Source organism: Nelumbo nucifera, chromosome 1 (genome assembly GCF_055504915.1).
Source record: "Nelumbo nucifera cultivar China Antique chromosome 1, China Antique-T2T, whole genome shotgun sequence".
Lineage (NCBI taxonomy): Eukaryota > Viridiplantae > Streptophyta > Magnoliopsida > Proteales > Nelumbonaceae > Nelumbo > Nelumbo nucifera.
The window spans coordinates 95,323,358-95,351,311 of NC_142649.1; the positions used below are offsets into that span (position 1 = coordinate 95,323,358).

The 27,954-nt window shown below is 39.9% G+C and overlaps 2 protein-coding genes and 1 long non-coding RNA gene across 6 annotated transcripts; 1 reads left to right on the forward strand and 2 right to left on the reverse strand.

The window, feature by feature from the left end:
* Positions 1–4,955: 4,955 nt before the first annotated feature.
* Positions 4,956–10,934, reverse strand: LOC104605555 (putative pentatricopeptide repeat-containing protein At3g23330). 4 transcript variants are annotated; one of them, XM_010270372.3, is made up of 5 exons: positions 10,548–10,934; positions 7,570–10,405; positions 7,397–7,479; positions 5,825–5,954; positions 4,956–5,729 (listed from the first exon to the last, which is right to left on the reverse strand). In XM_010270372.3, the coding sequence occupies exon 2, from the start codon at positions 10,267–10,269 to the stop codon at positions 8,752–8,754; it is 1,518 nt and encodes a 505-aa protein (XP_010268674.1). In that variant the 5' UTR covers positions 10,270–10,405; positions 10,548–10,934; the 3' UTR covers positions 4,956–5,729; positions 5,825–5,954; positions 7,397–7,479; positions 7,570–8,751. The 4 variants fall into 4 exon arrangements, with proteins under 4 accessions (XP_010268674.1, XP_019054677.1, XP_019054679.1 ...); XM_019199133.2 differs by having other exon boundaries at positions 4,960–5,954; positions 7,570–7,799; positions 8,139–10,405; XM_019199132.2 differs by having other exon boundaries at positions 4,956–5,954.
* A 2,106-nt stretch (positions 10,935–13,040) lies between these two features.
* LOC148803578 (uncharacterized) lies at positions 13,041–19,674 on the forward strand. The gene is made up of 3 exons (XR_016081291.1): positions 13,041–13,782; positions 13,858–14,148; positions 17,872–19,674. It is a non-coding gene; the product is annotated as an uncharacterized LOC148803578 (long non-coding RNA).
* A 265-nt stretch (positions 19,675–19,939) lies between these two features.
* LOC104605556 (uncharacterized) lies at positions 19,940–21,410 on the reverse strand. Its single transcript, XM_010270375.3, has 3 exons — positions 21,096–21,410; positions 20,585–20,999; positions 19,940–20,474 (listed from the first exon to the last, which is right to left on the reverse strand). The coding sequence occupies exons 1-3, from the start codon at positions 21,247–21,249 to the stop codon at positions 20,120–20,122; spliced, it is 924 nt and encodes a 307-aa protein (XP_010268677.1). The 5' UTR covers positions 21,250–21,410; the 3' UTR covers positions 19,940–20,119.
* Between the last annotated feature and the right edge of the window lie 6,544 nt (positions 21,411–27,954).

Below are 27,954 nucleotides of genomic sequence, written 5' to 3' on the forward strand. Positions count from 1 at the left end.
ATAAATGTGTGGTTAGAATAAGGAAGTGCAATCCAATGTCTAAGGTAAGGAGGTGGAAAATGAACGCTTAGGATTGCACCTCAAAGGTGGTGCAAGGCATATACCATTATCATTGAGCTAATAAAGAGTACTTTTAAGCTAAACCTTGATATGCTCCTTTGTCTCTTAAGTCTTTTAGCTTTGATTTTGTGTAAAAGTTGTGAGTGTGCCACTTGGTCCAAGAGCCAAAGACAATGCCAAGGAGTTAAACTGACTTGTGGAAGCAAATAGTGCAACCACATGGCCGCATGTGGCTAGGAAGGAGGATAGGCATGTGACAATTGGCTTGCTTAGATTGAAGTTTGAACCATATGCTTTGCCTCTTGTTGAAGGTCCATTAATTTCTTTTCTTGCAAAACCCTTGGCCAAGAAATTTAACATGTCAACTAAAGAACCACAAAAATCAATATGCACAACACCTAGTATCATCCATTCCTCAAAAGCTAGACCATTTTAATCTCTCGTTTGAAGTTGGCTGAACATAGAGATCAGTTATAGCAGGCCCCAATGGCGGTCTTGTTTTATTAACAGTAAAACTAAATGTGAAAAGATAACAATTACCCTCTTTAAGAGATGAGGGAAATAAAGAGAACAAACATAAAAGAAAAATACTACAACTAAATCCTTCTTGCCTTACTAATAAAAATAACAAATAAATAAGTCCACATTTAATTCTAAGCATAACAAATCATGGTAGATTTGAATCCTCTAAAGATTTCAGGTATTAATATGCATTGTCTTCAAGAATGCTTAGAACTTCTTTTCTATTCTTTTAACTTTTTGGTAATAAGGCCACATTTAATTCTAGAATGTGGAGTAGTTACTCTTAGGGCCCGTTCTTTTTTTAGATTTTGAGAGGGGAAAGTTGGTCAATGGGATTTTGGTTCCCATTGACCAAGATACCCATGTTCTTTTTTCGAATTTATATGGGGACTACAGAAAATTTATTTTCCCTAGGTATCACTTGCCTGAATAATCCCATCTCTTAGGTGGATAAAGTAACTTTCTCATATTGGGGCAAAGTTGTCAACACTTGGATGGAACAAAATGGCCCCTTTTAATAATAATAATAATAATAATAATAATAATAATAATAATAATAATAATAATAATAATAATAGCTTTTTTATGGCCAAAACAAAGGATTGAAATATTGATATGATACGCCCAATACGAGATGTATCATATCAATATCAGACTGCACCGATACACCAGTCGTGCGTATTGGTCCGATACGCTACTACATTGGCATGTATCGCATAGTATCAGCCGATACGCACCAATACAAAAGTGTATTAACCAGTGTCACAATAAAAAAATGGAGGGAACGTGACTCAAACCCAACTTGGTGAATGCCCACTGCCCAAGCACACATGTATATTAACCAAAAAGCCATTTGTTATTTAATGTTAATACGTGTAATAAAATAACTTTTATTAAACTTCATGTTTACATGCAAATAAAAAACAACATACATTTGTTTTCAAAAACTTCAACTATAAATTAAAAAGAACAATATTAAAAATTAGTATTTGTAAATCAATGGAATAAATAATTTATAAAATCTACACACACACACACACATATGTATATGTATATGTGTATATATATATATATATATATATCTTAAATTTTTATAAATTATTAATTAATATTTTAATTTGCATTGAATAACAATTTATTTATTATTTACAAAAACAAAAGTATTGTTTACAAAGTTTTTGAAAATATAATATAAATTGAATCTATCAAATCCATTAATCTACATTTTATATAAAAAATAATTTTTAACTTTGAAATTTTATAAATATAAAATATTAATAATGGAATAATTATTTTATTAATTAAAATTTATGAATTTTCATATGATGTGCATTTTCAAAATTTTAATATATTTGATATATTTTAAGTTAAGATTATATATTTCTATAAATTATTAATTGATATTTTAATTTACATTTTATAATAACATATTTATTGTTTAAAAAATATAAATATCATTTATCAAACATTTAAGAATTAATTTTTTAGTTGAATTTTTTGTTAATGTTAGAAAATAAAAATAGTAAAATAGAAAAAATGATATAATAGTTCAAATATAATAGTTGCATAAGCTTTATGCCTTACAGTTTAATAGATAATAAAATAATATTGGCTTATTGTATGTATTAATTTGTAAAAATCTATATAATATTTGCCTTGGAATCTTGATTGAAGCATTATTAATAAAAATTGTATAATATCTACATGTCCTATTATATTAATTATAATATATTTTTTCATATGTATGTATGTATATATATATATATCATTTAAATATACAATTCCTATATATTTATATATTATCTATAGTTGTTTTGACATAAAATTTAATTCTATTAATATATTTATTGGAATTTGTATGCATTTTCTTAGCGTATCCAAGTGTCTCCATGTTTTTTAGTTTGTATCCATGCGTTTTCCAAGCGTATCCGCATCCAAGTTGTCTGATACGATACCAGATACAAATACTTTAATCCTTAGCTAAAACGGTTATTTTCTTATTTACTTGGGAAATAAAACAACATGGGTAAATGTATTTACCTGGTGAGTGCATTTATCCGGTTAAATGTAGTTACCCGGAGAATGCACTTAACCAAGTGAGTAGCTTCCCGAAAAGAGAACGGGGCCTTAGATGCATGTTGGATTTGTTTAATCATTCATTCTAGAATCGAATTCTTTCATTTGTTTAATCATTCCTCAAATCTATAAGGAAATGGAATGTGATGCACTCTAGATAGAAGGGCAATGGAGATGCTACAGAATCCACAATCACTTTCAAGAACCACCCTAGATAGAAGTGCAAGGGCTAATAAAAATTAACTCCGATGTAGATTTCAAGGGGACGGGAGTTACTTCTTTTGGTATTGTAAGTCCAAGGCAGTTGTGGAGACTTTGTTTGCTGTTAATTGTGGGCAAACCGCTTCGGCTATAGAAGCAGAGTCTTTGGTGCTGCTTGAGGGTGTCAAGATTACAATGCAGATTGGTGGTAAAAAAGTCTTTGGCCCTGCTAATTATAGGCAAATCAAGGCAACCTTGTCTCTAGAAGCAAAGCCTTTGGCGCTGCTAGTATTAATTTAGGTGCATGTTTTTTTTTGTTATTTTTCTAGTTTTAATGAAACATTGGATTACCAAAAAAAAGGATGAAATTGGTCTGGGAATTGGAAAGAGATTAAACTTTCGGTGTATGTATTCATTAATCATTTGGCAATAATCTAGAAAAGAACGGACAATTTGATTTGATATTGGCTGTTGTCCAAAAGCATTATTTGTTTTAGCTATATCTCTGACCCAAGTATGTGAGTTGTCAATTGTGTGATGAAGTACTTGATGTGAAGGTGTATTTGATACAATAGCTATCTAATTGAAAATGAATAGAAGGGACAGACTCTAGAGCTTTTGGTGAAGCTTATGTATAATCTAATGCTTGGAGATTTTTCTGTACTCTTTACATAAAATGCATGTGGGGAAGATATTGATCATGGATTTGTTTCCATTTTACTTGGATAAATAACAATTCATATCAATGTATTTTATGCCAAGGGATTTCTCGCATGCAAAAACTTTGCATGCACCCTAAGGCTATGTTTGGTTTGAAGGAAAAGATAGGGAAAGGAAGAGAAAGACAGAGAAATCAATACAGTGGTTGTAAAAGGTTTCTCTACCTTTCCCTATATTTTCCTTCAAACCAAACATAACCTAAAAAGTATGAGAATTCAATCACACATATGGAGTATCCCCCCGTTAATTTAACAAATATGTATGAGAAAGATTTTCAATGTACAACATCTGGATGCCGTATGTGCAAAGTTTTTGTTTCAGGAGATCCGGGCTCATATTTTACATGATCAACAATAGTGAAAGTTCTTTTTATGAATAAATGATAGAGAAGAATTATGGTCATTTTGGATAATATATTTTTAATAATACATGTTGAACATAGGGGCATTTTGGTCAACTCATTGTTTATTGGGACTTATTGGCCCCTATCGTGTTGGTTGTTGCATCTCGTTTGTATATCTTGGTCAATTTGTTACTTTAGAGTATTAGGGGTATTTTGGCCAATTTATTGATATAAGGGTCCACAATTATGATGGAAACATTAATATCCAATGCCATATACTTTGAAGATCAGTTTGGGTAAAATATTAATAATGACTACTTTTATTAGATGTAAGGGCATTTTGATTAATTAGCTATGAATAGGGACATTTTGGTCAATTCAGTGTTCATCGGGCCTAATTGGCTCCTATGAAATTGGTTGTTGTATCTTATATGTTGATTTTGGTTAATTTGTCATTCTAGGGTTATTATGGTCAATTTGTTGATGGAAGAGTATTTTGATCAAATCAATTTTTCCTAGGTAATAATTGTTTTGTAGCAATGGTGCATGGTTGTGTGACGAAATATGCTGCATAGAATCATGAGGGTAACATTGATATTTAAGTGAAAATAGGGACTTTTAAGAAATGCATAATTCTCAATAAAATAAAGAGGATTGATAAATGATATTTACCAAAAAAAATGTCAACATGACTCTTTTTAGGGAGAACTCTTTAAATTGGACTTCTTAGAAAGTCTAATAAGCTACCTATGGTTTGACTGGGATTAGATAACAAGGAAATGAAGAAGGAAAAAGAGATATTTTGTGGACTTCAATGCTTTGTTCATGTGGTAAAAAGGGCCAGTTAGGTGAAATGATAAAGTATATGTTTGGCATCAATGTTGTACATATTGCACCATTTTCTTATATATGGGTTGGAAGCATCGTTTTCTAAGAAAACGGTGCTTTTTTTTGTTTAGAAACATTGCTGTTAAATAGGACGTTTCCTAGAATAACAACAATATTTTCTATTTGGTACCAGTGTTCCATATCTGTTTTCAGCATTGGTACCTATTATTGGAAGTTTACGTCACTGCCACATCATGTTCTCGTTGACAGCAATGAACTCCAATATGAAAAAACATTAAATTTGGTGTTGCTCTAAACCATACCATCTCGGTTTTCAAGGCTTAGCTTAGAACACCATTTTTTATGGAAAAATGTTTCTAAACATATTAATATTTCCTGAAATAACACTGATGTATTATCGTTTTCTGGAGGCAATGGCATCGATGCTAAACAGATGCATAATTGTTCGATAGCATGGCAATGAAAGTGATACTTTTGTGGTGGTAATATCTGCTTGTGGTTATAAACTTGAGAACCAGCTCTGCGATCCTCGAAAGCGTCCTTCTTGTCAAACCTCCACAGCTTGGCGCTGCAACTGGGAACTAGAAACCCTTCTTCCGAACACTGGTTTATTCTTTATTTCTTTTGATTCTCATCATGGTTAAGGTCAAAAACGCTGCTTCGTCCGATACACGAGGAATGATAACAGTACTCGCCACATTTGGACTCATATGCCCAGCCTGTGATTCTCTCCCAGGAGACATTCAAGAACACATTTCTTCCACAGAGGATGATGCACTTAGAGGAGATGCTTTCTTAAGAACTAATTGCACTCCATCAGTTTCGCTTCGCAGAATAGTGGCGGTGTAGCACAAGACGAGTGCAAGGCATAACCTTTGCCGCCGCTGCTGTAGTGCTGTGGTACGATAATCCATTTATGCTCTTTGTGCATTCTTCGCAGTATACATTGCCCGGGTCCCTGCGAAATTCAAGGGTTCTTTCGTATAATATGTGGTGGATGGAACAATAGTGAATTGCACGAGATACAAATTATTGCACATTTGCACTCCTCACATTGGCAACACAATCTGATCCCTCATTCCTTGCATCGATCACAATCATCGATGTGACCCAGCATGAGCCTGTGCTTTGGGTGTCTTTCATGATCAATCTTTTTAACAAGCATTTTGGAATCAATCTGTACCTGAAATTACACAAGCCCAACAGTTAATTTAAAGTTGAGTTCTGCTAACCATCCTTTCATTCTATCTAGAATTTTATAGAAATAGATTAGGACCAGACAATCTTATATATGGTTAGAGCATGGTTAGACTTTCAAAGCAAGAAATAGAAAGTTTAACAGTTATCCTGCAAGTAGTCTAATCCAACAGACAATCTTATGTCCATCTGTTTTGTACTTTTTATAAATCATTTATTCATTTTTCGGGCTCTTTGTTTATCGATGAACTTAAGGATGTTTTAGGGCCAAGGAAAGCCTATGACCAAAATCTGGACCTCAGGCCCAGGACTATCCCAACCAGAGGTCAAAGCTGGATTTTGTCGGCCAAAGTCCAGATAGCTAAAGATCGTCAGATTAAAGTCTTTTTATTCATGTTTTGTGCTCTACCCCTTCATGTATAGGCTTTATAGTCCAAGTTACAAATACAGGATCTAAATCTCACTAAATAATACATATATACTGTATTACAACAAAGCCTCTCTACAGTGTACCGAGCATTGTAAATATGTTGCACATTATGGAAAAATCTATGCTGCTGGAAAAGACATGATACAAACCCTCCATAAATTTTGATAAATATCACCTCATTGGTTACCACTTTTATTATACCGATTGATTGGTTACAAGTTCTAGTATCATAGTCAAACATCATGGAAAAAAGACACAAAGGGCATTTATTATAGAAGCTCAGATACAGAGGGCCGGTTTGGGTCAGGCTCAGGGTGGGTTGGGTTAGGTTCTAGGCTACTTGAGGCTTCAACCCAAACCCAACCCATGTTGAGGTCTAGCCCACGAAATATTAAGCTTGTTTTTTTGTATGCTTTATTAAAGGATGCCAGAAAGACATGACACTGGAAAAGCTTAGAATCCATCAAATGGCACCATAAAAGTGCTAACTAATTAGGTGGGTTTTCATCAAGATTCACCAGGGGTTTTGGTTGATCAAATCCTATCCAGTATCGTGTCTTTCCACCACCATATATTTTTTCCTAAAGAATGAAGTCCTATCAATGACTAATATTGGGATTACAAAGTCAAACCAAATGTAAGGGTGGATACTTACTATTGCAATTCCAAAAATAATTCAGGAAACAAATTTTATGGATAAAAAAACCTCATACAGAAGAAAACAGGACAATCTTGCAGTTTTATGGATTTATCACACTGACAGAGATCAATATTGAACTATAGAAATGCCACATTTTCTAAAATAGATAACAGAGGCCAGAAACATGTTCAAAACAGAGGCCACAAATCAGATTAAATTTAGAAGACAAAAAAAATGCCACATAGATATTTGATACACATTTCTACTTAATCAAGGAGCTTCAGATCTCTATTGTGCACCAAAATACCATTGAACGTGAAAAACAAAATACACATCATAGTAGCCGAGATGAACTCACCTCCTAACCAATGAAATGAAGATGGTATTTCAATTTCAGATTTCGGAGTATGCCGGGGTTGATGAGATGAGCACCCTACTAACCTGCGCAAAGAGAAATCTCAATGATGTATAACCCAAATGGAAATACAACAAAGGAGAAATGGTATTTCAATTCCAGATGTCGCACTATACCAGTCAACTGTTTAGTGCCAATGACGCAGCCGTTGACGGTGGTAGCATTCGGTGTCATGCGAAATTGCAGAGCAGGGAGATCCTCTAAGAAGCAGCCCTACTCTTCATTTTTTTTTTTTTTTTTTTGAAAAGAAATCCTACTCTTCATACATTGTGCCAAATACTATGAAGAGGAGAAACCATATCACTCATCCAGCTTCTGTGTTTGACACATAGCCTGATTTACACATCTGCCGTTAAGGTTAGAGCAGATTGTCAGAAACAACTTCTATATTCTCATGAGAACAATAGTTATAGTTGAATGGGTCCAACTTAAGAGATTAACCATTTGTTCAGTTAGCAAAGAGAAGAACATAAGAGATGATACTATCTAACTTATGGGGAGACAAGAATATTCTTCATGGAGGTGAACAGACAACTAAGGCATTTCAACAAACACTATTATTGCAGAATGGCAACTAAAAAAAAATTCCTAACATCTTTACCATATAATGCTCAACAATTGTCTTGACTAGCCCAACATAAAAAACCAGTAAAGAAAACAATAAAACAAATAAAATTGATCATACCTTGATTCATGCTGCTCTTAATGGTTGCAGGGATGGGATTATATATGTCTGCACTTGAGAATGGTGGTCTAGAAAACGGGGGAAGGAGAGAGAGAGAGAGAGAGCAACACTGTCCTGTTCAGTTTGGGGTTTTTTTATTATTTGCTTTTTTTCTTTTTAAACCAGCTGGAATGGGATTCCCATTCCCAAGGGAGGGGGCAACAATGGCCATTCCCTCAAATGGGGGAATGCCATTCTGCTGGGAATAGGAATCAAATTCCGGTTCCATCCAACCAAATGGTTGGAATTGAAATGGACTATTTTGATTCTGATTCTGAACCTCTATTCCTGCAAAGCAAACAGACCACAATTTGTTTATTCCATAAATTTCTTCTCAGATCCTACTGATCATTATCATCAACATCTGAGGTTTGTCCCTATCATATGGGATCGACTACATGAATCTTGTTTTATCATTCCATTCTATAAGACAAATCAGGATCCATGATCAAAAGATTTTGGCAAAATTTTAGTGCCTGCTCAGATCCTACTGATGACATAGAAAAAAATGATTCATAACACTAGAACCTTGCCCAAAAAATATTAAGGAAAATACAGAGATGTTCACTATAATTCAACTTTTGACCTCTATCCTACTGCATCCTACATCTTTTTTCAATCCTTTTTCCTTCATCAACTCCCTCAATTTCTCAAGCTCATCCCACATACCAAACCTTGCATATAGATTGGACAACAAAACATAAATTCCAGAATTCTGAGGATCTAATTCAAGCGCCTTTTGAGCAGCCAACTTGCCCAGTTCAATGTTCCCAAAATTGTTGCAAGCACTAAGCAATGCCACCCACATAGAAATGCTATTACTAGCATTCTCACTTGCTAAACTCCATGCCATCTCTAATTCGCCTGCCCTGCAAAGCAAGTCAACCACACAACTATAATGCTCTGGGCCAGGTTCCAACTTGAAGTCACGAGCCATGGACTTGAAATACTCAATCCCAAGGCTCACTTGCCCATTATGACCACAAGCAGATATTACCACCACAAAAGCCACCTCATCAGGCTTTATCCCTTTCATTACCATATTGTCAAACAACCTAATCACTTCATCAAACCGCCCATTTTTACCATATGAACAAAGCATTGAAGTCCATAAAACAACATCTCTTTTTCCCCCTTCATTTCCTTCTTGTCTAATCCCAGACAAATCAAACACATGCCGTGCTTTCTCCACTAGCCCACTTCTCCCATACATCTCAACCAGTGAACTCTGTAGAAACACATCTCTCTCCAGATAAGAAGTTCTACGGATCATATTAGCGTGCACTTGCCTACCCAATTCAATTGCTGCTAGTCCAGTGCATATACGTAGCAATGCAGACAAGGTGATGTGATCATAATCCAACCCATACATTTGCATCCTCTGCACCAACTCAAGTCCCTCAATCCACAACTCAGCTTCTGCATAACCCGATAAAAGAGCATTCACACACACCGTATTCTTTAGTGGGATTTCAACAAATACATTCCATGCATCATTTATCATGGACGATTTCACATACAAATCAACCAATGCAGTACCCACATAGACACTAGAGGACCAACCTGATTTTGATACATGGGCATGTATCTGTTTACCAAATCTCAGCATCTTGATCGAAGATGAAGCAGCTAAAGAGCTACACAAAACATATCCGTCCAAGGGAATGCCTCTAACATGCATGAAAGAGCAGGTCTGGAGAGCGAAGTTAGGGACGCCCCGGCGAGAGAAACCAGAAATGAGAGCAGTGAATGGTATCAGGTTGGTAGGGTCCATAAAGCCAATCAAGTTAGTTATTGTCTGAAAGGTGGTATTGCCAAGGCATGTGGCGTAGTTTAAAATTAGTTCGATGTGAAGGTTAAGAGAGGAGAATATTAACCCTGTTCGGAGCAGATGAGCATGAAGACTCTTTGTGGCCCTGAGACTCTTAGTCTGAAAGGAATGGTGTAAGAGATGGGTAAAAGAACTCAAATTTCCCAAGACATGTGAGTTATGCTGTATAGATCGTTGCATGGAGATGAAGCGAAGAGAAAATAATAACCTTTTTGGTGTAATATTAGCTTGGAAAGAAGTAATCATATAAGCTAAGAACATTGTGAATGGAAATCAACTCAGTGCACATTTACGAGTCGAACCCCCGTGAGACCATTGAAGCTGGATGAAATTGGAAGAGACTTGACAGTCATACCCAAATCTCCATCTGTAGATATTCGACTTGTTCTAATGGTACCTAATTGAATTCAACAAGAGTAAATTAGTCGAACATTTGGTGAGCAATAGTAGGAATAAACTGAAATCAACTCCGACAGAAGGAACATGACTTTTGCTAAGAAATTGTATTTCTCAACCGTTAGATATTCTATTCTCATTACCTTTGTTGGGCAAAGATTTTGACTTTTGACTTTTGACTATTGGGGATGTAGCCCAAAGGCACCATTTGCCATGTGGCAACTCATTTGGCCACATTGGACCACGGTTGATTCACCTCGCAGGTCATTCTCTCGGTTTCGTATAAAGTTATAAAAGTATAAAAGCTTGTTTTTGGGTATGCTATGCTGGAAAGCATAGTACCAGAAAATTTAGAATCAATCAACGGGTTTTTTCATCAAGATTCACGGGTTTTGATTGATCAAATCCTATCCCGTATCATGTCTTTCCGCCAGAATAGATTTTCCTAAAGAAAAAATCCTATCAATGATTTATATAGATTTATATTGTGTTTGGGCTTGACTATCATACTAAAATACATGATACCCGAAATACATGAGGTGGTATTCATCACAATTCACGGAGATTTTGTCATTATGATTAGAAAGTCAGACCAAATTTAAGGGTGGGATACTTGCTATTACAATTCCAAAAATAATTAAGGCTGTGTTTGGAAACGATGTTTAGGATAAATTTGTACTTTGATTCATTTTTGCTTGTGTTTGACAACATTATATTTATGTATTGACAAATGATAGATTAATGCATATTTACATTGATAATAAGATGTAAAAGTACATCAATAAAAAAGAAGTAAATTTGCATTCAAGTGGGTTTTTGATAAAAATAAAAGCATATACTTTATTGAAATTCATGTTTGCATCCATTACAGGAAATAGTCAGTTTGGTAAGAAGATAAATTTGTCGATGCAAAACTAACTCAATTTTGCAGTTTATATGAACCATTTTACACTATATATTTGCATTCACACTTATTTGCATCGTTTCCAAACACAACCTAAGGAAACAAATTTTATGGATAAAAAAATTATGTTTTATGGATAAAAGCTCATACCAAAGAAAACAGGATAAAAACTCATACCACCTAAACTTTTTTTATTTTGTTTTTATTGCCCGTTTCTCTTAAATTCTTAATTGACCACAAATACATCCATTTTTCTCTAAATGAAACCAGCTAAAACAATAAGATTCATTTCAATGGCATAGAAAAAGAAAAGCTTTTTTAACGTTTTGATTCATTTCACTCGCATGAATATCTATCCATCATCTTAAAATACAAAAATTATCAACTCCTTTCTCCAATAAATCAAAAAAAAACCAAACAAAACCATAAATTTATATCTATCAGAAAAGAAACCTTATCATTTCATTTGAATATTGGATTCATCCAAAAATCTTCAGGAATCTATTGGAGCAACTGAGAGGGTTTAAATATTACATTTAAAGGTTTGAGATTTAAAAAATTTTAAACGACTAAATGATAATCCTTTTATACACCAAACTCTAACTGAGAAGATATTTGTTGCAAGATGAAAGTTCAGAATTAGAGGGACTTTGTCGCAAATGAAAGTTCATGGGGTATTTGTCACCTATAGGGGTTCATTATAATTATCCAAAAATAAAAGTTGCACAAACTCCACTTCTAGAAGTTAAACTCTCCAAATTGTGGAGATATGATGAGTGGCCTACGTTGGCTAATCAATCTGCAACTTTAATTTTTAAGACTTATTTATATCGTGGCAGCATAAAGTTGACAACTTTAATATTTTGTGGAATTTTCCATATTTTATGAAGATGCTTTTTCAACCAAATTTTTGAATTTAATTTTTTCTAAATCAAGGAAAACCATCTTACCATTGCATTTGCATTTAGTAATAACTATGGAATGTGTGAAGTTCTAAGGTTGACAGAAGAAAGTCTTAAAAAAGCTCCACGTATTGCCAATTTGCCATATTATATTTTGTGTTAAGTGGCATGTTCAATTCAGTATTCACTCCTAACTTAGGTGGTTAATGGCAAAGGATTCAATGATCAATAACAACCTATTTACACATTTTTCTACTCACAAAATATTATGGCCTCATTCTTTTCCCGGATTTTATTAGGGGGGAAGTCGGACTTTCCCTCTGTGGAGAAGTGTTATTGAAAAGGAAAATTGAATTTCCCAAGTAAAGAGTAAATTCTCAAAATACAATCAGTCAAAAATACCCATTAAACATATATAGTCCAAAAAACATGGACTTGGGCCCAAGAGTAAAATTGACAAAATTTGGAATAACTAACCACTTACTCAGGAAAGTGGGTGAGGCCAAGTTGAGAAGCCTCATTTACATGGATACATTTATCAAAAAAGAACTTGGTAGGTGCACTTACCCAGGTAAGTGCCCTCTTGATAAACCAAGGCCTGAACATTCTGCGTTGTTTGAAGTTGGAACTTAAATTGAGAGTGCAAATAAGATTCTTTAACTACAAGTACCCAAAGTGGTAGATTAGAGCTCCAATACACAATCAGCTGAAAAGACATATTACCCAAATCAGATTCTTCGACTACAAGTACCCAAAGTGGTAGATTATAGCTCCAATACACAATCAGCTGAGCTCCATCCACATCATCAAGGATAGGGAGGAATTGAAGATGCAGAAGAACTCATTTTTTCGGATGAAAAGTTTGTTAGTTTCGTGAAGATGATTCCAGTCATGTAGATTCAGTAAAGGGTGATTATCGTCGGTATACAATCGCTCCAACGAACTAAGATGATAAAGAAGATGTAAAAGCAACTCAAAATGCGACTGGTTTAGAAAACCAAGTAAATGATTATACATAGCCACTACTTCGAAAATCAGCGTGAAGCTTCACTGTCGGCGTTTTAACACGTTGCACTATAACTTTTGCAAGCAATTTGAGTAATTATAGGGAGTACACTTATCTCAAATCTCCTATTGATCTGTCATAAATTCGCTATTTTGTTACACCACCTGTCATCTTTAATGCATAGTTACAGCAAATTGGAGTTATGTTTACCGTTTTGCTTTTGTTAGATTATCTCTGTTGAATTTTCTAGTTAGATCTGAACTAATCATCTATAGTTTGCTTTTCTAGTTGCCTGTATTTGGGTTACTTAGTAATCTAAATAAATAGTCTTAATATTTTTTAGTTTCTTTTATTCTCTTTACTCTCTTGCCTGTTCTTCCTCTATTCTAACGCTTCTCCACTTACTGTCTTTCCCTCTCCCAGTATCTAAGTCTTCCCAGTCTTTCTCCCTTTCCTCTACTCAATGGAGAATCCGGAAGCTCTCAATGAAGCATTCCAACAAATGCTCCAGGGAAACGGAAATGCTAGAGTAGATGTGGTAAACATCCAACACCTCATTCCTCCAGGTATTGGTAAAAACTGGCAGCTTTCTCTTATATGTCGTCCCTTTCCCCGTTTAACTGATCAATTTGATGACATAGTTCAAGGCCTCTACAAGCTCTGGAATATGGATTCCAATAGCCTGCTTCTAGCGCCTCTACAAAGATCTCCCTAGGACCTGTTATGTGTGTGGAAGAATTGGTCATCTGTTTCGTCAATGTTCTCAGCCCATCCCGAACACTTCAGGACATTCCTTTGATCAGATTTTTAACCAACGTCCCATGAATCACCCAGGACCATGGCTGAGAGCTAAGCAGACCTTACGACGATCATGGTGTCGTCCCATCTTCAGTGACTTTGTGAATCTCAATGCTTCAGAGAATCAGGAAGCGGTAAGTCTCTATTTTTACTTTTGTCTCCCTAGTGATTCACTTTCTATGGGTGGAGGTGGCTGGCCCTTATCAGCCCCACTTGTATCAATGATTATTATAAGCTGGAACTGCCGTAGGGCAGGATGCCCCAAGGCAATTCAGGGGTTAAGGGACTTTGTCCACCGATTAAGCCCAGACTTTATATTTTTGTGTGAGACAAAATTTCCAAAATTTAAAATAAATTCTTTAACTACTAAATTACGTTATCCTAATTTTATCATTGTTAATCCTGATGGAAGAGCCGGAGGATTAGCAATAATGTGGAAAGTTGTTTTTTGGTTACTATTGAGCTTTCAACTTCGAGGTATGTCTTCTTAAAAGTTCACTCTTCTAACTGTAGTTGGTTTTTTATTTTCATTTATGGTCCTACTTTGAAACACCTTAGAAGTAATTTTTGGTTAGATCTGAATTCAAAGTTACATAATTTAGATAATCCACATCTGCTCATTGGGGACTTCAATGAAGCTGCCTCTATAATCTCTTTAGAACATTCAACTTCTTACAATTCCTCTAGATTAGCCTCCAAACAATACAGAAATTTGATAATTGAACACAATTTACTTGAGTTAAATTTACAAGGAGGCATTTCGTGGACAAACAAAAGAACAATAGGACACATCCAAAGAACCCTGGATAGAGCTGTCATGTCTCCTAACTGGCTATCTATCTTTCCTCATGCAACCCTATCTTTAGGTTCTAAATGGCGCTCAGATCGCCACCCCTTCCTCTTGAATCTGAACTCAAAAATCTTCAGCCACCCCAAACCTTTCAGATTCCTTGAGATGTGGCTGTTAGAAACTTCATGTAAGCAAATCATTGAGGATAGTTGGTAGATTTCAATTAATGGCCATATTGCCTATCGAAATACTCAAAAATTAGATACTCTAAAGAAACATTTAATCAGTTGGAGGAAATCCCAATTCATTGAACCAATAATCGAAATCCAGAATTTAGAAGATCAAATAATTTAGTTGGAACAATCAGGAGTCATTGATTAGGAGAATAATTTATATAAGGAGTTAAATCATGCAACCATTCAGCTGGAAAGCTTTTGGAGACAAACTTCTCTTGTCAAACTTGGTTGCAACTGGGAGACAAAACCACAAATTTCTTCCATAAGAGTACACTCTTTAAAAGGAAAAGGAATTATATAGAAGGAATTAAAGACAAACAAAATAATTTGAAAACTGACCATACTGACATCACTAGAGTTTTTCTTGATTACTTATCTAATCTTTACTCCTCCCAAACTCATGAAGAGTTAGAAGAAATATCAAATCTATTTACCCCAATAATTTCGGAGGAAGAAAATAGCATGCTCACAACTATTCCTTCTGCTGAGGAGATTAAAAAAGTCCCTTTTAGTATTGGGAGTCTAAAATCCCCAGGTCCCGATGGTATATGCTTGCCCTCGTTTTTAAGGAATTCTGGGGTCTGATGGGACCGGATTTAGTTCTTTTAGTACAAGAATTTTTCCAGAATAAAAAAATTCTAAAAAAGCTAAACCATACCTTTATCTGTCTCCTCCCAAAAAAAGTGGACTGCACTAAAGTCCAGGACTTTAGACCTACCGGTCTATGCAACGTCACCTATAAAATAATTGCTAAAGTTATACCTGGTAGGCTTCGTAAAGTCTTAGACAAATGTATCTCCCCAAACCAAGCAGCTTTTATTCCTAGGGGTTTGACCCCAAATTTCTTGGGTCTTACCCCAAATTTCTACCAGCTAATCAAAGAATGTATCTCAACTATTTCTTATTCAGTCCTCATTAATGGAACTTTAGAAGGTCATTTTCATCCTTCTAGGGGTTTGAGACAAGGAGATCCTTTGTCTCCTTATCTTCTCATACTAGCAATGAAAGGGCTGTCAAGACTCATTCACCAAGCCAAACAAGAAGGAAAACTTCAAGGTATCCCCATTTCCCGATCCTCTCCAAAAATTTCCCATATTTTCTTTGTAGATGATGTTATGATTTTCATCAGAGCCCATAGAGCAGAAATTGGTAATCTGATACAAATAATCAACAATTTTCAATCCCTTTCAAGTCAATTAGTGAATATGGAAAAATCTAGAATTTACTGTAGTAAAAACATTCATCCCAGACTTCAAAGGTTAATTTCGAAACAACTTAAAATTAAGCCATTACATAAAGATTCCAAATATCTAGGACTTCCCATCTTCTGGAATAGAAATAAACACTCTAAATTAGCCTTTATCCTAGATAACTTAAAATCAAAACTCAATTCCTAGAGGGTTTCGGCTATAAGTCAGGTAGGTAAACAAGTACTAATTCAATATGTTCATCATTCCGTTCCAGTTCGTGCCATGACTTTAGTAAAGTTCCCCCAAAAAACCATGAATCAAATGAAAAAAATAATTAAGAACTTCTGGTGGGGAACCTCTCAATCTAAACCTCACCCTTTCCGCCGGTGTTCCTAGAATACCTTAATGCTACCTAAAATCCAGGAAGGGTGGTTAGGATTCAGAAATCTACAATTAACTAACAAAACCCTTCTTAAAAAGACAGCTTGGAGATTTCTGAATGAGCAAGATAAATATGGGCCCAACTTTGGAAATAAAAGTATCTAAAACAGTCAAATTTATTCCCCCACTCCATTACAACTTCAAGCTCCTTCTTCTGGAAAATCCATGGCACCAACATTAATAGAACTCAATTCTGAAGGCGGAGCCATAGTTAAAGAAAATTCAAACTTTCCAATCTTTCAAAGGCCTTGGATACAAGATCGGAATCAGTTTTTCTGGATAGCTTTCCCGTTAGCCTTCATCTTAAAAGTATCAACATAGATCAGCTTATACACCAGGGTCAATGGAATCAGGACATTATACATTCTTTTTTTGGTACTGAAGAAGCCTTAAGATTTTTAAATACTCCCATTTTCTCACTCCTATCCCAATTCTTGGGTCTGGATCTACCATAACTTAGGCAAATTCACAGTAAAAGAAAGTTACAAAAAAATCCAAATAACACCGGATACCTAAGTAGACCTTGACCTATCTTTTTGTTTTAAAAAACTTTGGAAACTTAAAACTGTACCCTTGGTTTCAACTATTCTTTTGGAGAATTTTGAATAATTTCATCCCTGTTAAAGATAAAATCTTTCATGATAATCATCTAAAAACATGCTCTATGTGTGAATTACAAATTGAAAATCTAGATCACCTATTCATGGATTGTACCTTCACTCAAGCAATTTTATTTGCAAATCCTTGGAATATCCAATTTCATAATCTTTATCCGGGCTCTTGGAGTAGCTGTATTAAAAATTTGTATAAGCAAATTCCAGATCACTCATTATTTATGAATATTTTCAGCTGGATAGCGACAACCTCCTACTACATCTGGTATGCAAGAAATGAAATGATCTTTAACAAAAGACTCATTCATCCCCCATCCTCATTCAAATTAATTACTCTTATCATACAGCTAAGTAACAAATTGATAAGGATCTCCACAGAGCTCTGCACTTAATGGACAAAATCACCCTTAACATATCCCATTCTGTAGATCTTATTATTTTTATTGATGCTGGTAAAATTTCAAACTCCCTATACTCCTATGGTGTTGTATTTCTTTCCAAAAACTTATCCTACATTCGAATAATTGGAAGGAGAACAAACCATATTGCATCGGTCTTGCAGGCTAAATTATATGCTATTTTGCAGGCATTATCAGAAATCTCTCAATGGGGAATCAATGAAGTCTGTATTTATTCGAATGCTCAGCAAGTTATTGAAGCACTCAATTAGAAAACTATACTACCCTGCTCCTACCATTGGCTTTTGTCGAAGATAAATTTACTAGTTTCAGATTATAGACTTGTGTTTTTTGATTATGTAAATAGAAAATATAACTGCTTAGCCCACAAGGTATCCCAACTAGCGAAGACCCCACAATCAATCATCTTTTATTCTAAATGACTATCAAGATGGGATACCTAAAGTGGAAGACCTTGTTTCTTTCTCTTTTGCTTAATATAATGAATCTTTCGAAAAGAAAAGAAAAGATAAACCAAGGCCTAAGTGATTTTTAGCCTAAAAAGACATTTGGAAAAGCCACGTTTTGAAGAAGGAAAATGATTTTTTAGTGAGTATTTGGCACTAGATTGTTTCACAAGTGATTCATTTCACTTAAAAAAACACAAAAACACAAAAAAAGAACAAGATGCAGGCTGACTGGGAATTTAAAGTCATTTGGCTTAATATTATAATATATTTATAATGAAAACTCTATGGCATCTCAGAAAATTTTCAAATTTCAATGTGCCACATCACCTTGGTGATTCAAAAAACATCAATTTGACAATTTAAGAAATTCCTCTTTTCCTGAATCCCAAACCGATCATTGCAGATATGGTTTTCTTACCGATTCTGTTTAATTGCTGATGAGGCATCAACGGATACATTAGCAAAAATGGAACGTTTGTGAAACGCTCCGATGCCAAAGACCCACTTAGTTTTTGGCTGGTCATCAGCTTTTTTATTCAAAAATCAAAATAGTTTATTTCAATTGCAAACATGAAAAGCTAAAGGGTCTCTAGCATATAAAGGCAGAGGTGGCGCTGGTGGTCATTCCTCTACCCTCCGCTGCCGCCACCTCTGTCTCCACCCATCTCCGGTAACATTGCCAGAGGTGGAGGCAGAGATGGCCGGAGGTGGCAGCATTGGACAGAGAAACCACCAGCGCCACCGCCGCCACCTCTGCCTCCAACCACCTCTGACAACGTTGCCGAAGGCAGAGGTGATAGGCAGCCGTGGTGGGCAGCAGCTCTCGTGAACAAATGGTTAGGGCTGTTCGTAAGAAGACCCAATCCGACCAACCTGGATTGACCCAACCCGAGTTGGCCGGGTTTTCTTCAGCATCAGTCGATTTCGGGTTGTAAAAAATCATAAACCGATGGTTTGGGTCGATTTCGATTTTCACATATGAAAACCGAAACCGACCCAAACCAAACCAACTTAGTAGTTAGTAGTTACAACCTATTTAGTTCCTACTTAACTAAGTTGTCTCTATCCTAATTACAACTTAACTTAATTTTTAATCTTCTAGTTAAGAATGACATTAATGGCAGGTATTGTAAGACAACTAGACAAGGAATTTCTTTGGAAAAGTTTAAAGAAAATAATAAAGGATCCTAGTTTTTATGGTCTTTTACACCAAATAGGCAGCCAATTACAATTAGAATTAGGTGTCCTATTTTTTGAAATAACAAATTTCAGTTTCTTTCTCTAATACAGTTTGACTTTTTATTTTCTTGATAACTTCTATTCTAACTTAGTCCACCCCTTTATCAATTTCAGTCTTTTTTCTCTAATAGAATTAGGTGTCCTTTTTTACATCAAATTTCAGTCTTTTTTTTCCAATCTACTAATTTATTACCATGGTTGAACTTAAAGCCGAAACCGACCCAAACCGACCCAACCCGATTCAAACCGACCAAGTCGGTTTTGCTTAACACAGGGTTTGTTTCGGTTTCAATTTCAGGTAACCCAACCAGGTCGAGTCGGTTGAAAAAATCTCAATAAACCGACCCAACCCGACCCATGAACAGCCCAAATGGTTTATGAATAGTATTTTTGTCCTTTATTGATATTATTTAAAAAAAAAATAACCTATTTTTGAAATTTTTTTAAATATATTACTTTTATTGATATTAAACCCCAAAAATTGCCTATATATGCTATTACCCTCTGCTTTTCAAGCAAGCCCATTTAAAGCTTCTTCACCAAATGATTTTGGACTGAAGTGAAGAATTTAGATACCACAATCCTTCTTACATTTCTTCCTAAATTACATCTCATAATCCACGATCTATAACCATCACAAGAACAACTGAATGACAGTGAAGAATAGTTGTAATGTAAAAAAAAAAAAAAGGAAATGCACCAGATGATGATGATGATTCACTACTACTTAGTACTTGCATGGGGTGAAATCGCAGGGAACCCTGCCAAAGCCAGAGTTAGCCCTCTTAAACCTTAATGCTGTTTGAAGGGCCTGTTGAGGAGAGCCCATCAAGGCCCAGTTCATGTGCAAGATCACGCTAAGTGTATCGTACGTAAACCTAATGCTGTTATAGGAATTGAGAAGTGCGGTGGTCGCTTCTCTCAGAAGGGTTCTGTACAGCTGCCCCCTCCCTTGAAGCCCATCCCACAGGGTCATCTCCGTCCCATACTTCCTTGCTGCGATCAGTCCGAAAGCAACGGCCACTCTTGTGTCTGGTCCCACCACCTTCCAGTAACACCGGTATTGAGGCATCACCCAACTCCTGGCAAATTACATCCGTTTGGTCAGAAAAACAAAAGTCATTTAAATAGCTTGGGCCTTGGGGGGAGATCACGGCTTACTGATCACAAATTCCTAGCAAAATAAACTTACCGGGAGGGACAAGCGGAAGCTTCCAAGGAGGGGACTGGCGGCATTGGAGGGAACCTGACCGATGGAGGACTGGGTGGTGGTGGGTTTACCACCAGCGGTGGAGGTGGAGGTACAGGCTTGGCGGATGTTGGGCAAAAGAACATGGGTTGGGCAGGCTGAGAAAGTAATGGGTCCACGGTATAAAGCTCCATGTTAAACAGCTTGAACATGAGCGTTAGACTCTGGGGAGGCCCCGCCGATGCCCCACAGTCTGTAGGCGCATCCTGACCGCTGTTCGACACCTTGGCGTAGCAACCGCTCAAGTCCGGGCTGCCCTCGAATTTCATGGCATAGCTTCCGAACCAATTTGTCGTGTCCTCCTTCCACATCATCGCCGGCCCGTTGCTTCCCCCACACACCACCGTAACCTTCACCCCTGCAGATCGTAACGCACAAATAAAGAAAATGAGTATCTTATCTTAAATACATACAGTAAAAAGAAAGAGAGAGAGAGAAGAAAATGGTGAATCACCGGAGAGTGGGTAATCAAAGAGACTTCTCTCCCCGTCTCTGCATTGATCGCAAAAGACGGTGCCCGTGACCAAGGCATCACCTCGCGTTTCTCCGATGGCTGTAGCAAGGAGAAGAGCTGCCAATAAGAGATCGAGAAGAGAACCCATGTACATGAGAGATCTGAGAAGAATGAACAACGGACTGGAAGCGGTGGGTAAAAAGGGGTATGACTCTGCCTCTCCTCCCCATCTCAATTCTCAACTACCCGACTGTCACCATTTATTGAGCGAGCGAAATGGGATTCAGTCGGTGCAAAGCCCGTTCAAACAAAATCGGAGTTTAATGGTTTCAGATAAGTATGAGCCACTAAAAGGAAAGAAACTTTTAAATGCATCTGAATTCTGAAGTCTGAACTCTGAAGTACGGTAAATCATTTAATCAGTGTTACTCCTTCCTATACGGACTAGGAAACGACGAAATAGCTATGATGCTTCTTTTACAAGCCCAGTCTTTGATAGGATGGGAATCGATGATACACCAACTACCGTCCTAACAGATTTCCAAACCTCATATCAAGTTCAAGGGTGAAGACTGTGAAGTGGGAGAGAGGTAGGTCCACCAACACCATATGGCTCACCTGAGGAATTTGCCGGGTTCGAATCTGCCCTACCGACTTGCGCCCCAAAATCGTCACACACCATTAGAAGTTGCCGCGTGTCTTCCCACACGTATACATCTCAGTCTCGTGCGGAGCTAATGAAACGGCCGTTAACTCCCATTTCACCCAAAAAAAGCCAGTCTCAATCTTTCAAGTTCGAATCTCTGTCTCTCACTCCTATCGACCTAAACTCAGACCACGGCATCTCCTCTCCCGTCGGATCTTATTGATGCTCACAATCTGGGCACTCCTATCTGGCTGTGACTTGGTTTCTAGCACGGACGGGCGGCACCTGAGAGGGAGAAGAAGGTGAAAGATTCTCGGGGAGTTCTTTCGGTGGGAACACTCCGATAACTAAGTTAGAACTGGAGAAATCTCAAAGGAAGAACAGAAGGTAAGAGTGTTGAAAGTGCTTAAGCTTCAATACCTGTTCTTCTTGAGGGTCAGGGTCCTTTTATACCGGAGCTCGATCACATCAGGCGTAACCATCACTGCCCTAGCTGTTATTGACTAGGCATAGGTGGCAGGTGCAGGCTGCCACTACTGGCTGCTACTGTAGGGCACGAACGTCAGGCGTGCCATGCCTTTTAGAGACGGCAGGCAGAACGCCGCCTGACAAGGGATTCAAGCACTGCCACCAGATCCGGCAGGTATGGATGTCAAGCAGATCTCCCTTCAGTATGCCGAGCTACCGTCCACCGAACCACCTGGGGCAAGTCTGCCTTGCACCGAGGCCCCGAGGTGCCCGTATTGGGGGCGAGCCTTAAGCAAGTACGAGCATGTGTCTTGATGGTGTTGTCCTGAGGTGTTTCTCCCTCAGGACACTTAGCCAAAAGTTGTGGTGCTTCCTTCTTAGGAAGGGAGAGCTCGTAGTCCCTTAGGAGGAGCTCGGGTCCCCTTTGCATGGGGGAGCTCGGGGTGCTCCATCCTCAGGTTTGGGGCGAGGGGGGCCTGGCTTCTTGACGAGCTGTTACACCCGATGAGTTGTTTGACTGGGCTTCGGCGAGCTTGCTGCGCCAAGTAGCGGCCAGGCTGTCATGCTGAGTTGTCACTTATGCCAGATCGTATCCACGTGTCCTTGCGCTACAAGGTCGGGCCAAATCACCCTACATCAATTGCCCCCCACTCCCCGTGCTAGGGGTGTTGACCTAGTGCGGGGAGTCCGCAGTCTGCCGGGTGGATTTGGCTCAGAGTTCAAACTTTCTTGTCTGCCAGCTCATGGGTTGGACCGGTCTTCTGCTCGGTTCTGTCAGGCGCAACTCAGGTCGCGTACGGTCTACGCGCGGATGTCACGCGACTTATGGGCTCCGCGGACGTCAAAAAACGCGCTACACTGATTTTGCCTCGAAAATCACGTAGCCAGTTTTCATGAGGGCAGTCAGATTGCTTCGATCTCAACCGTTGATGCCCACGGACAGTGGCTATAAATAGTGGGGGTCTTGGTCATTTTCCTTCGCCAAAAACATTCAGCTGTAGTCTTGAGCTCGCGTTCAAAGCCTTCAGCTCGGGTTAGTTCCTTTCCAGTCCGGTCTTATTTTTCTTTGGTGAGTCACCCTAGCTCTTCCTTAGTTTCAAGTATGTCTTCTTCTTTTGATAGCCTTTTAGATGAGCCCGAGGTGCCCGAGGTGGGTACCTCGGCTCAAGGAACCCAACTGAAGTCCGGTCTCTCAAGGCGCGGGAGGCCTCGGGTCACCAGGCATCTACCTCTCACCAAGTTCGGATGCCATATAGGTTTGGCCCCTCCAACATGACCTTGGAGAGGCTCCGCCAACTCATTCGGCAATATAACTTGCCAAGGGAGTACACCTACAGTTTACCTGCGGGGAACTTCCCGTGGGAGCACGACCCTTATGAGGTTGTGATCTTCCGAGAGCAGCTCATATCCGGGCTACGCCTTCCCTTCCACCCACTCTTAGTGGAGGTCCTGAAACACTTCAACGTTATGATAGACCAGCTTCACCCGAACTCGGTCCGTAACGTGGTCGGGACCATCTCTCTTTGTTATGAGTATGTAATGCCCCTTAACTTGGACATACTTTGCTCCATCCTCACCATCAAGAAGAGCGATTTGCGTGTTCCTCCCGAGCACAGGAGGGCCTACTACTTGTCCTCCCGCCCGGGCTTTAAGCTAATGCACAAGCTTCCTAGTAAGGTCCCGGCCTGGAAATAGGACTACTTCGTAGTCCGGAATCCCATGGGGTGGCCCTTCCCTACTCATTAGAGGGTGGCTATCCAAGACCCTGGCGTCATACTCGACAGGAAGACCAAGGAGGCATTCCAGTCGTGGGCTGAGGTCGGCTGCGATTTCAGAGATTATATCAAAGAGGGTATGCTCTTCCAGGCTGGCTTGAGCCCGGGTAGGTAGTTAGTACCTTAGTTGTTTGGTCTGCTCTTCTTTTCCTTCTTTTACTCGAATACTAATGTCGAACTCTTTTGCAGGTCTTATGGAGGTAGACAAACTCAAGGGAGACCGGCTCTTTAAGCATATGAAGGGGAGGAATAAGCGGGCTGCCAAGAGAGCTCGTATCGAGTCACTGTCTGCCCCCACTCCTGAGCCCCAGCTTCCACCGGCTCCAGTCTCTAAGCCCGAGCTCCCTAGGGCTCCTTCGATCATCGAATTGGAGGAGTCTCTACCGCCTAGGGAGACTGAGGCCTTGGCTGAGGCCGTTGTGAGGTCGGCAGCCGAGGCTGAGGTTGCCACCGGAGTTTCTAACGTTGTAGCTGGAGTCTCCGCCGAGCCCATTCACACAGCCGAGACGGCTATCTCCAGTTCGGGGAGCCCAGATGGGGGCCAAAGCATCCTGCTCCCCCAATGCGGTCTTCGAAAGAGCAAGGGAGCCACTTACTCCGAGGAGATTTTGGTTTGGGCCGATATGCTCAACCCTGCTCAGCTTGGAGCCCGGGCTGCCACCCACACTATGGTGGTAAGTTTCCTTCCCTTTTCTTTACCTTTTGTATTTGTGCTTCTTCGGTACTAACTATCTTCTTTGTCAGGCGAACTTCGCCTTGCATGCCCTTACCCTTTAGTTCGAGAGGAACCTAAAGCGGGATTTGACTGCCGAGGAGTCTTCCCGCTCTCCCCATACCAAACTAAGGATAGCTCGTGAGCAGATCCATCGGTTGGAGAGCAGTGCCATGGCCCAGAGGGGCGTCATCACGGTGCTTACGACGGAGAAGGACGAGCTGGCCCGTGGGAATAACGAGCTGAGGGGCGAGACGGAGGCCCTTAAAGTTGAGTTGACACGCGAGAAGGCCGTGCTGAAAGGCGAGCTGGATGCCCTTAGAGCAAAGGCGGAAGGGCTTAAGGAAAATAAGAAGGTTCTTCTGCACGAGGTGGAGTACCTCAAGGCGGACATCGCAGAGAAGACTAAGATCTTCACTCAGACGATAGAGGAGACGAAGGCCAAAGCCGTCGTTGACTACATCCAGTCTGATAAGTTTGATGTCGTTCTGGGGGAGGCCTATCGCAAGGGGTTCAAGCTCAGCAGGTGGCTAATAAGGCATACGTACCCCGAGCTCGATACAAGCGCCATCACCACCTCACGAATCACGGGCGAGATAGCTCGTCAAGTAGCGGAGGACCTGGACTCAGAGAGGAGGGTGGTGACGAAGAAACCCCTGACCAGCCCGAAGCTCCTAAAGAGGTCTCACGCGGGGGTGGAGAGCCCCCGAAGTAATTACCTTTGTACTTCGAGCCAGCGAGCTCAGTCCTCGTACTTGGTTGTTTTTCTTTTCTGTTGAACTCGTTGTACAAACTTTATCTGTTAATGAAATTGACCCTTTTCCAAGTGATCTTTCTAAGTACTGCTTTATCCGACCTTATCATGGTTGTGTGCGGGGAGTGGTTTGACGTAGTAGGGCATAGTAGGGTGCATGCCCAAACTGCCTTATGGCGTGTACTGAGGTGATTAACATAGTAAGGCATAGTAAGGCGTATGCCTAAACTGCCTTGTGACGTGCACTGAGGTGATTAACATAGTAAGGCGTATGCTTGAACTGCCTTGTGACGTACACTGAGGTGATTAACATAGTAAGGCGTATGCCTGAACTGCCTTGTGACGTACACCAAGGTGGGCTTAGCGCCATAGGGTCTACTGGTCTGCCCACGCCCTCGGTGCAGTGTGCTATGGTGTTGAGCTCCTTGGTTAGTTCGGCGTTTCAACCCTTTAAGTTCATTCGCGTCATAGAGGTGGCTACTTGAGCCCTGAGAGTGACCCGCGGTTTACTCCGTTACTCATACGTAATACTGTCTTAGGTTGACAATATTCCATGCCCGAGGTACTTGTTTCCCTTCTAGGGTTTTGAGCTCGTATGTTCCTTCCCTGAGTACTCGCTTTACTCGGTAGGGTCCTTCCCAGTTCGAACCGAGATTTCCAACGCCTGCCTCAGGCACCATAACCTTACGGAGAACCAGGTCGCCAAGGCGGAGAGTCCGCTTTTTGACCCTGGCGTTATAATACCGAGCTACCCTTTGTTGGTAGGTCGCGGTCCTGATGTATGTGAGGTCCCGTACTTCGTCAAGTAGGTCGAGGTTGGTACGTAGCTCATCTTCATTTGCTTTGTCCTCATAAGCTTCTAATCGCAGTGAAGGGACTTCAATCTCGGCTGGAATGACTGCTTTCGGTGCCGTATGTAAAGTTAAAGGGGGTTTCTCCTGTGGCAGTCTTTTACGTGGTACGGGAAGCCCATAGTATACTGGGCAGCTTGTCCGTCCACGGTTCCTTAGTTCGGTCCAGGCGCGCTTTTAGTCCTCGAAGGATAACCCTGTTCGTAACTTCCGTTTGGCCATTTGCTTGAGGGTGTGCCACCGAGGTGAAGTACTGCTGAATTCCCATGTCTTGCCACCAGTTTTGGAACTTGATGTCTTCGAACTGCTTACCATTGTCGGAGATCAGTACCCGAGGTAATCCGAAGCGACACACTATGTTCTTCCAAAAGAAGTTCTGCACGTTCCGAGCCGTAATTGTTGTGAGAGGTTCAGCTTCGACCCACTTTGTGAAATAGTCCACTGCCACTACTAGGAACCTCCTCTGTCCTGTTGCTGTTTGGAATGGCCCGAGTAGGTCAATCCCCCATTGTGCAAATGGCCATGGTCTAGTGAGGTATTTTAGGTTGGCAGCAGGCCGGTGGTGGATGTTGGCGTGCTTCTGACACTTGTCGCATTTTTTGACAAGCTCGGTTGCATCTGCTTTCATCGTTGGTCAATAATACCCCTGTCGTAGTGCTTTCTGAGCGAGGGACCTGCCCCCCAAGTGTCCGCCGCACAGGCCTTCATGAGTATCGCGGAGGATGAGCTCAGTTTCCGAGGGTCGCAGGCAGCGTAGGTAGGGGAGCGTGTAGGATCTTCGGTACAGTCGTCCGTCTATCATGACGTATTTGGCTCCCTGGCGCTCTACCCTCCCGGCGATATTACGATCTGCAGGGAGGGTCCCATGTAGCAGGAAGCTCGTGAGCGGATCAATCCAGCTTGGCTCTGCTTGAATGACGGGAGCTACCTCCTCTGCCCCCATGAGAATGCTAGGCCGAGGCAAGTCCTCTATATACACGGTCCTCATGGTGTTATCGCCAATGCTGGCTAAACGGGATAGGGCGTTGCCCTCGGCATTCTTTGATCTTAGGATTTGCTGGATGAAGTATGACCGGAAGTTGAGCATAGCCCCTCTTAGTTTGGCTAAGTATGCAACAATTGTTGGCTCGCGGGCTTTGTACTCACCCATAACCTGATTTACCACGAGCTGGGAGTCACTACAGACAACGGCGTGCTTGGCTTTCACTTCCCTTGCCAGGTCCAGCCCGGCTATCAGTGCCTCGTACTCTGCTTCGTTGTTGGATGTCGCAAAGTCACAGCGTAATGCATACTCCAGTTTCACACCACTTGGCCCACACAGAACGATCCCAACTCCGCTGCCCTGCCGGTTTGACGAGCCATCTACGTGAAGGATCCAGGGTACTTCACGGGGCTCGAGTTCAACCAGCCCGGGAATCCCGGGCTCACCCACACTGGGGGCCTCTTGTTCCACCGGCCTAGGGACCTCAGAACTGAAGGTACACTCCGCAATGAAATCTGCTAAGGCTTGGACCTTGATAGCAGTTCGCGGTTTATACTGGAGTTCGTACTCGCTGAGCTCGATGGCCCACCTTGTTAGCCTTCCTGAGACCTCGGGCTTGAGCAAGACTTGCCACAGAGGTTTGTTGGTAAGGACAACGATGGTGTGAGCTT

Coding starts and splice junctions, on each gene's coding strand:
- LOC104605555 (XM_010270372.3), bottom strand. CDS start 10,269: ATGTTCTTAGCTTATATGATTACTTCTTTCCAAGCTAATATTACACCA.
- LOC104605556 (XM_010270375.3), bottom strand. CDS start 21,249: ATGTACATGGGTTCTCTTCTCGATCTCTTATTGGCAGCTCTTCTCCTT. Junction 21,000..21,095: donor CTTTGATTACCCACTCTCCG/GTGATTCACCAT, acceptor TACGATCTGCAG/GGGTGAAGGTTACGGTGGTG. Junction 20,475..20,584: donor GCTTCCGCTTGTCCCTCCCG/GTAAGTTTATTT, acceptor GTAATTTGCCAG/GAGTTGGGTGATGCCTCAAT.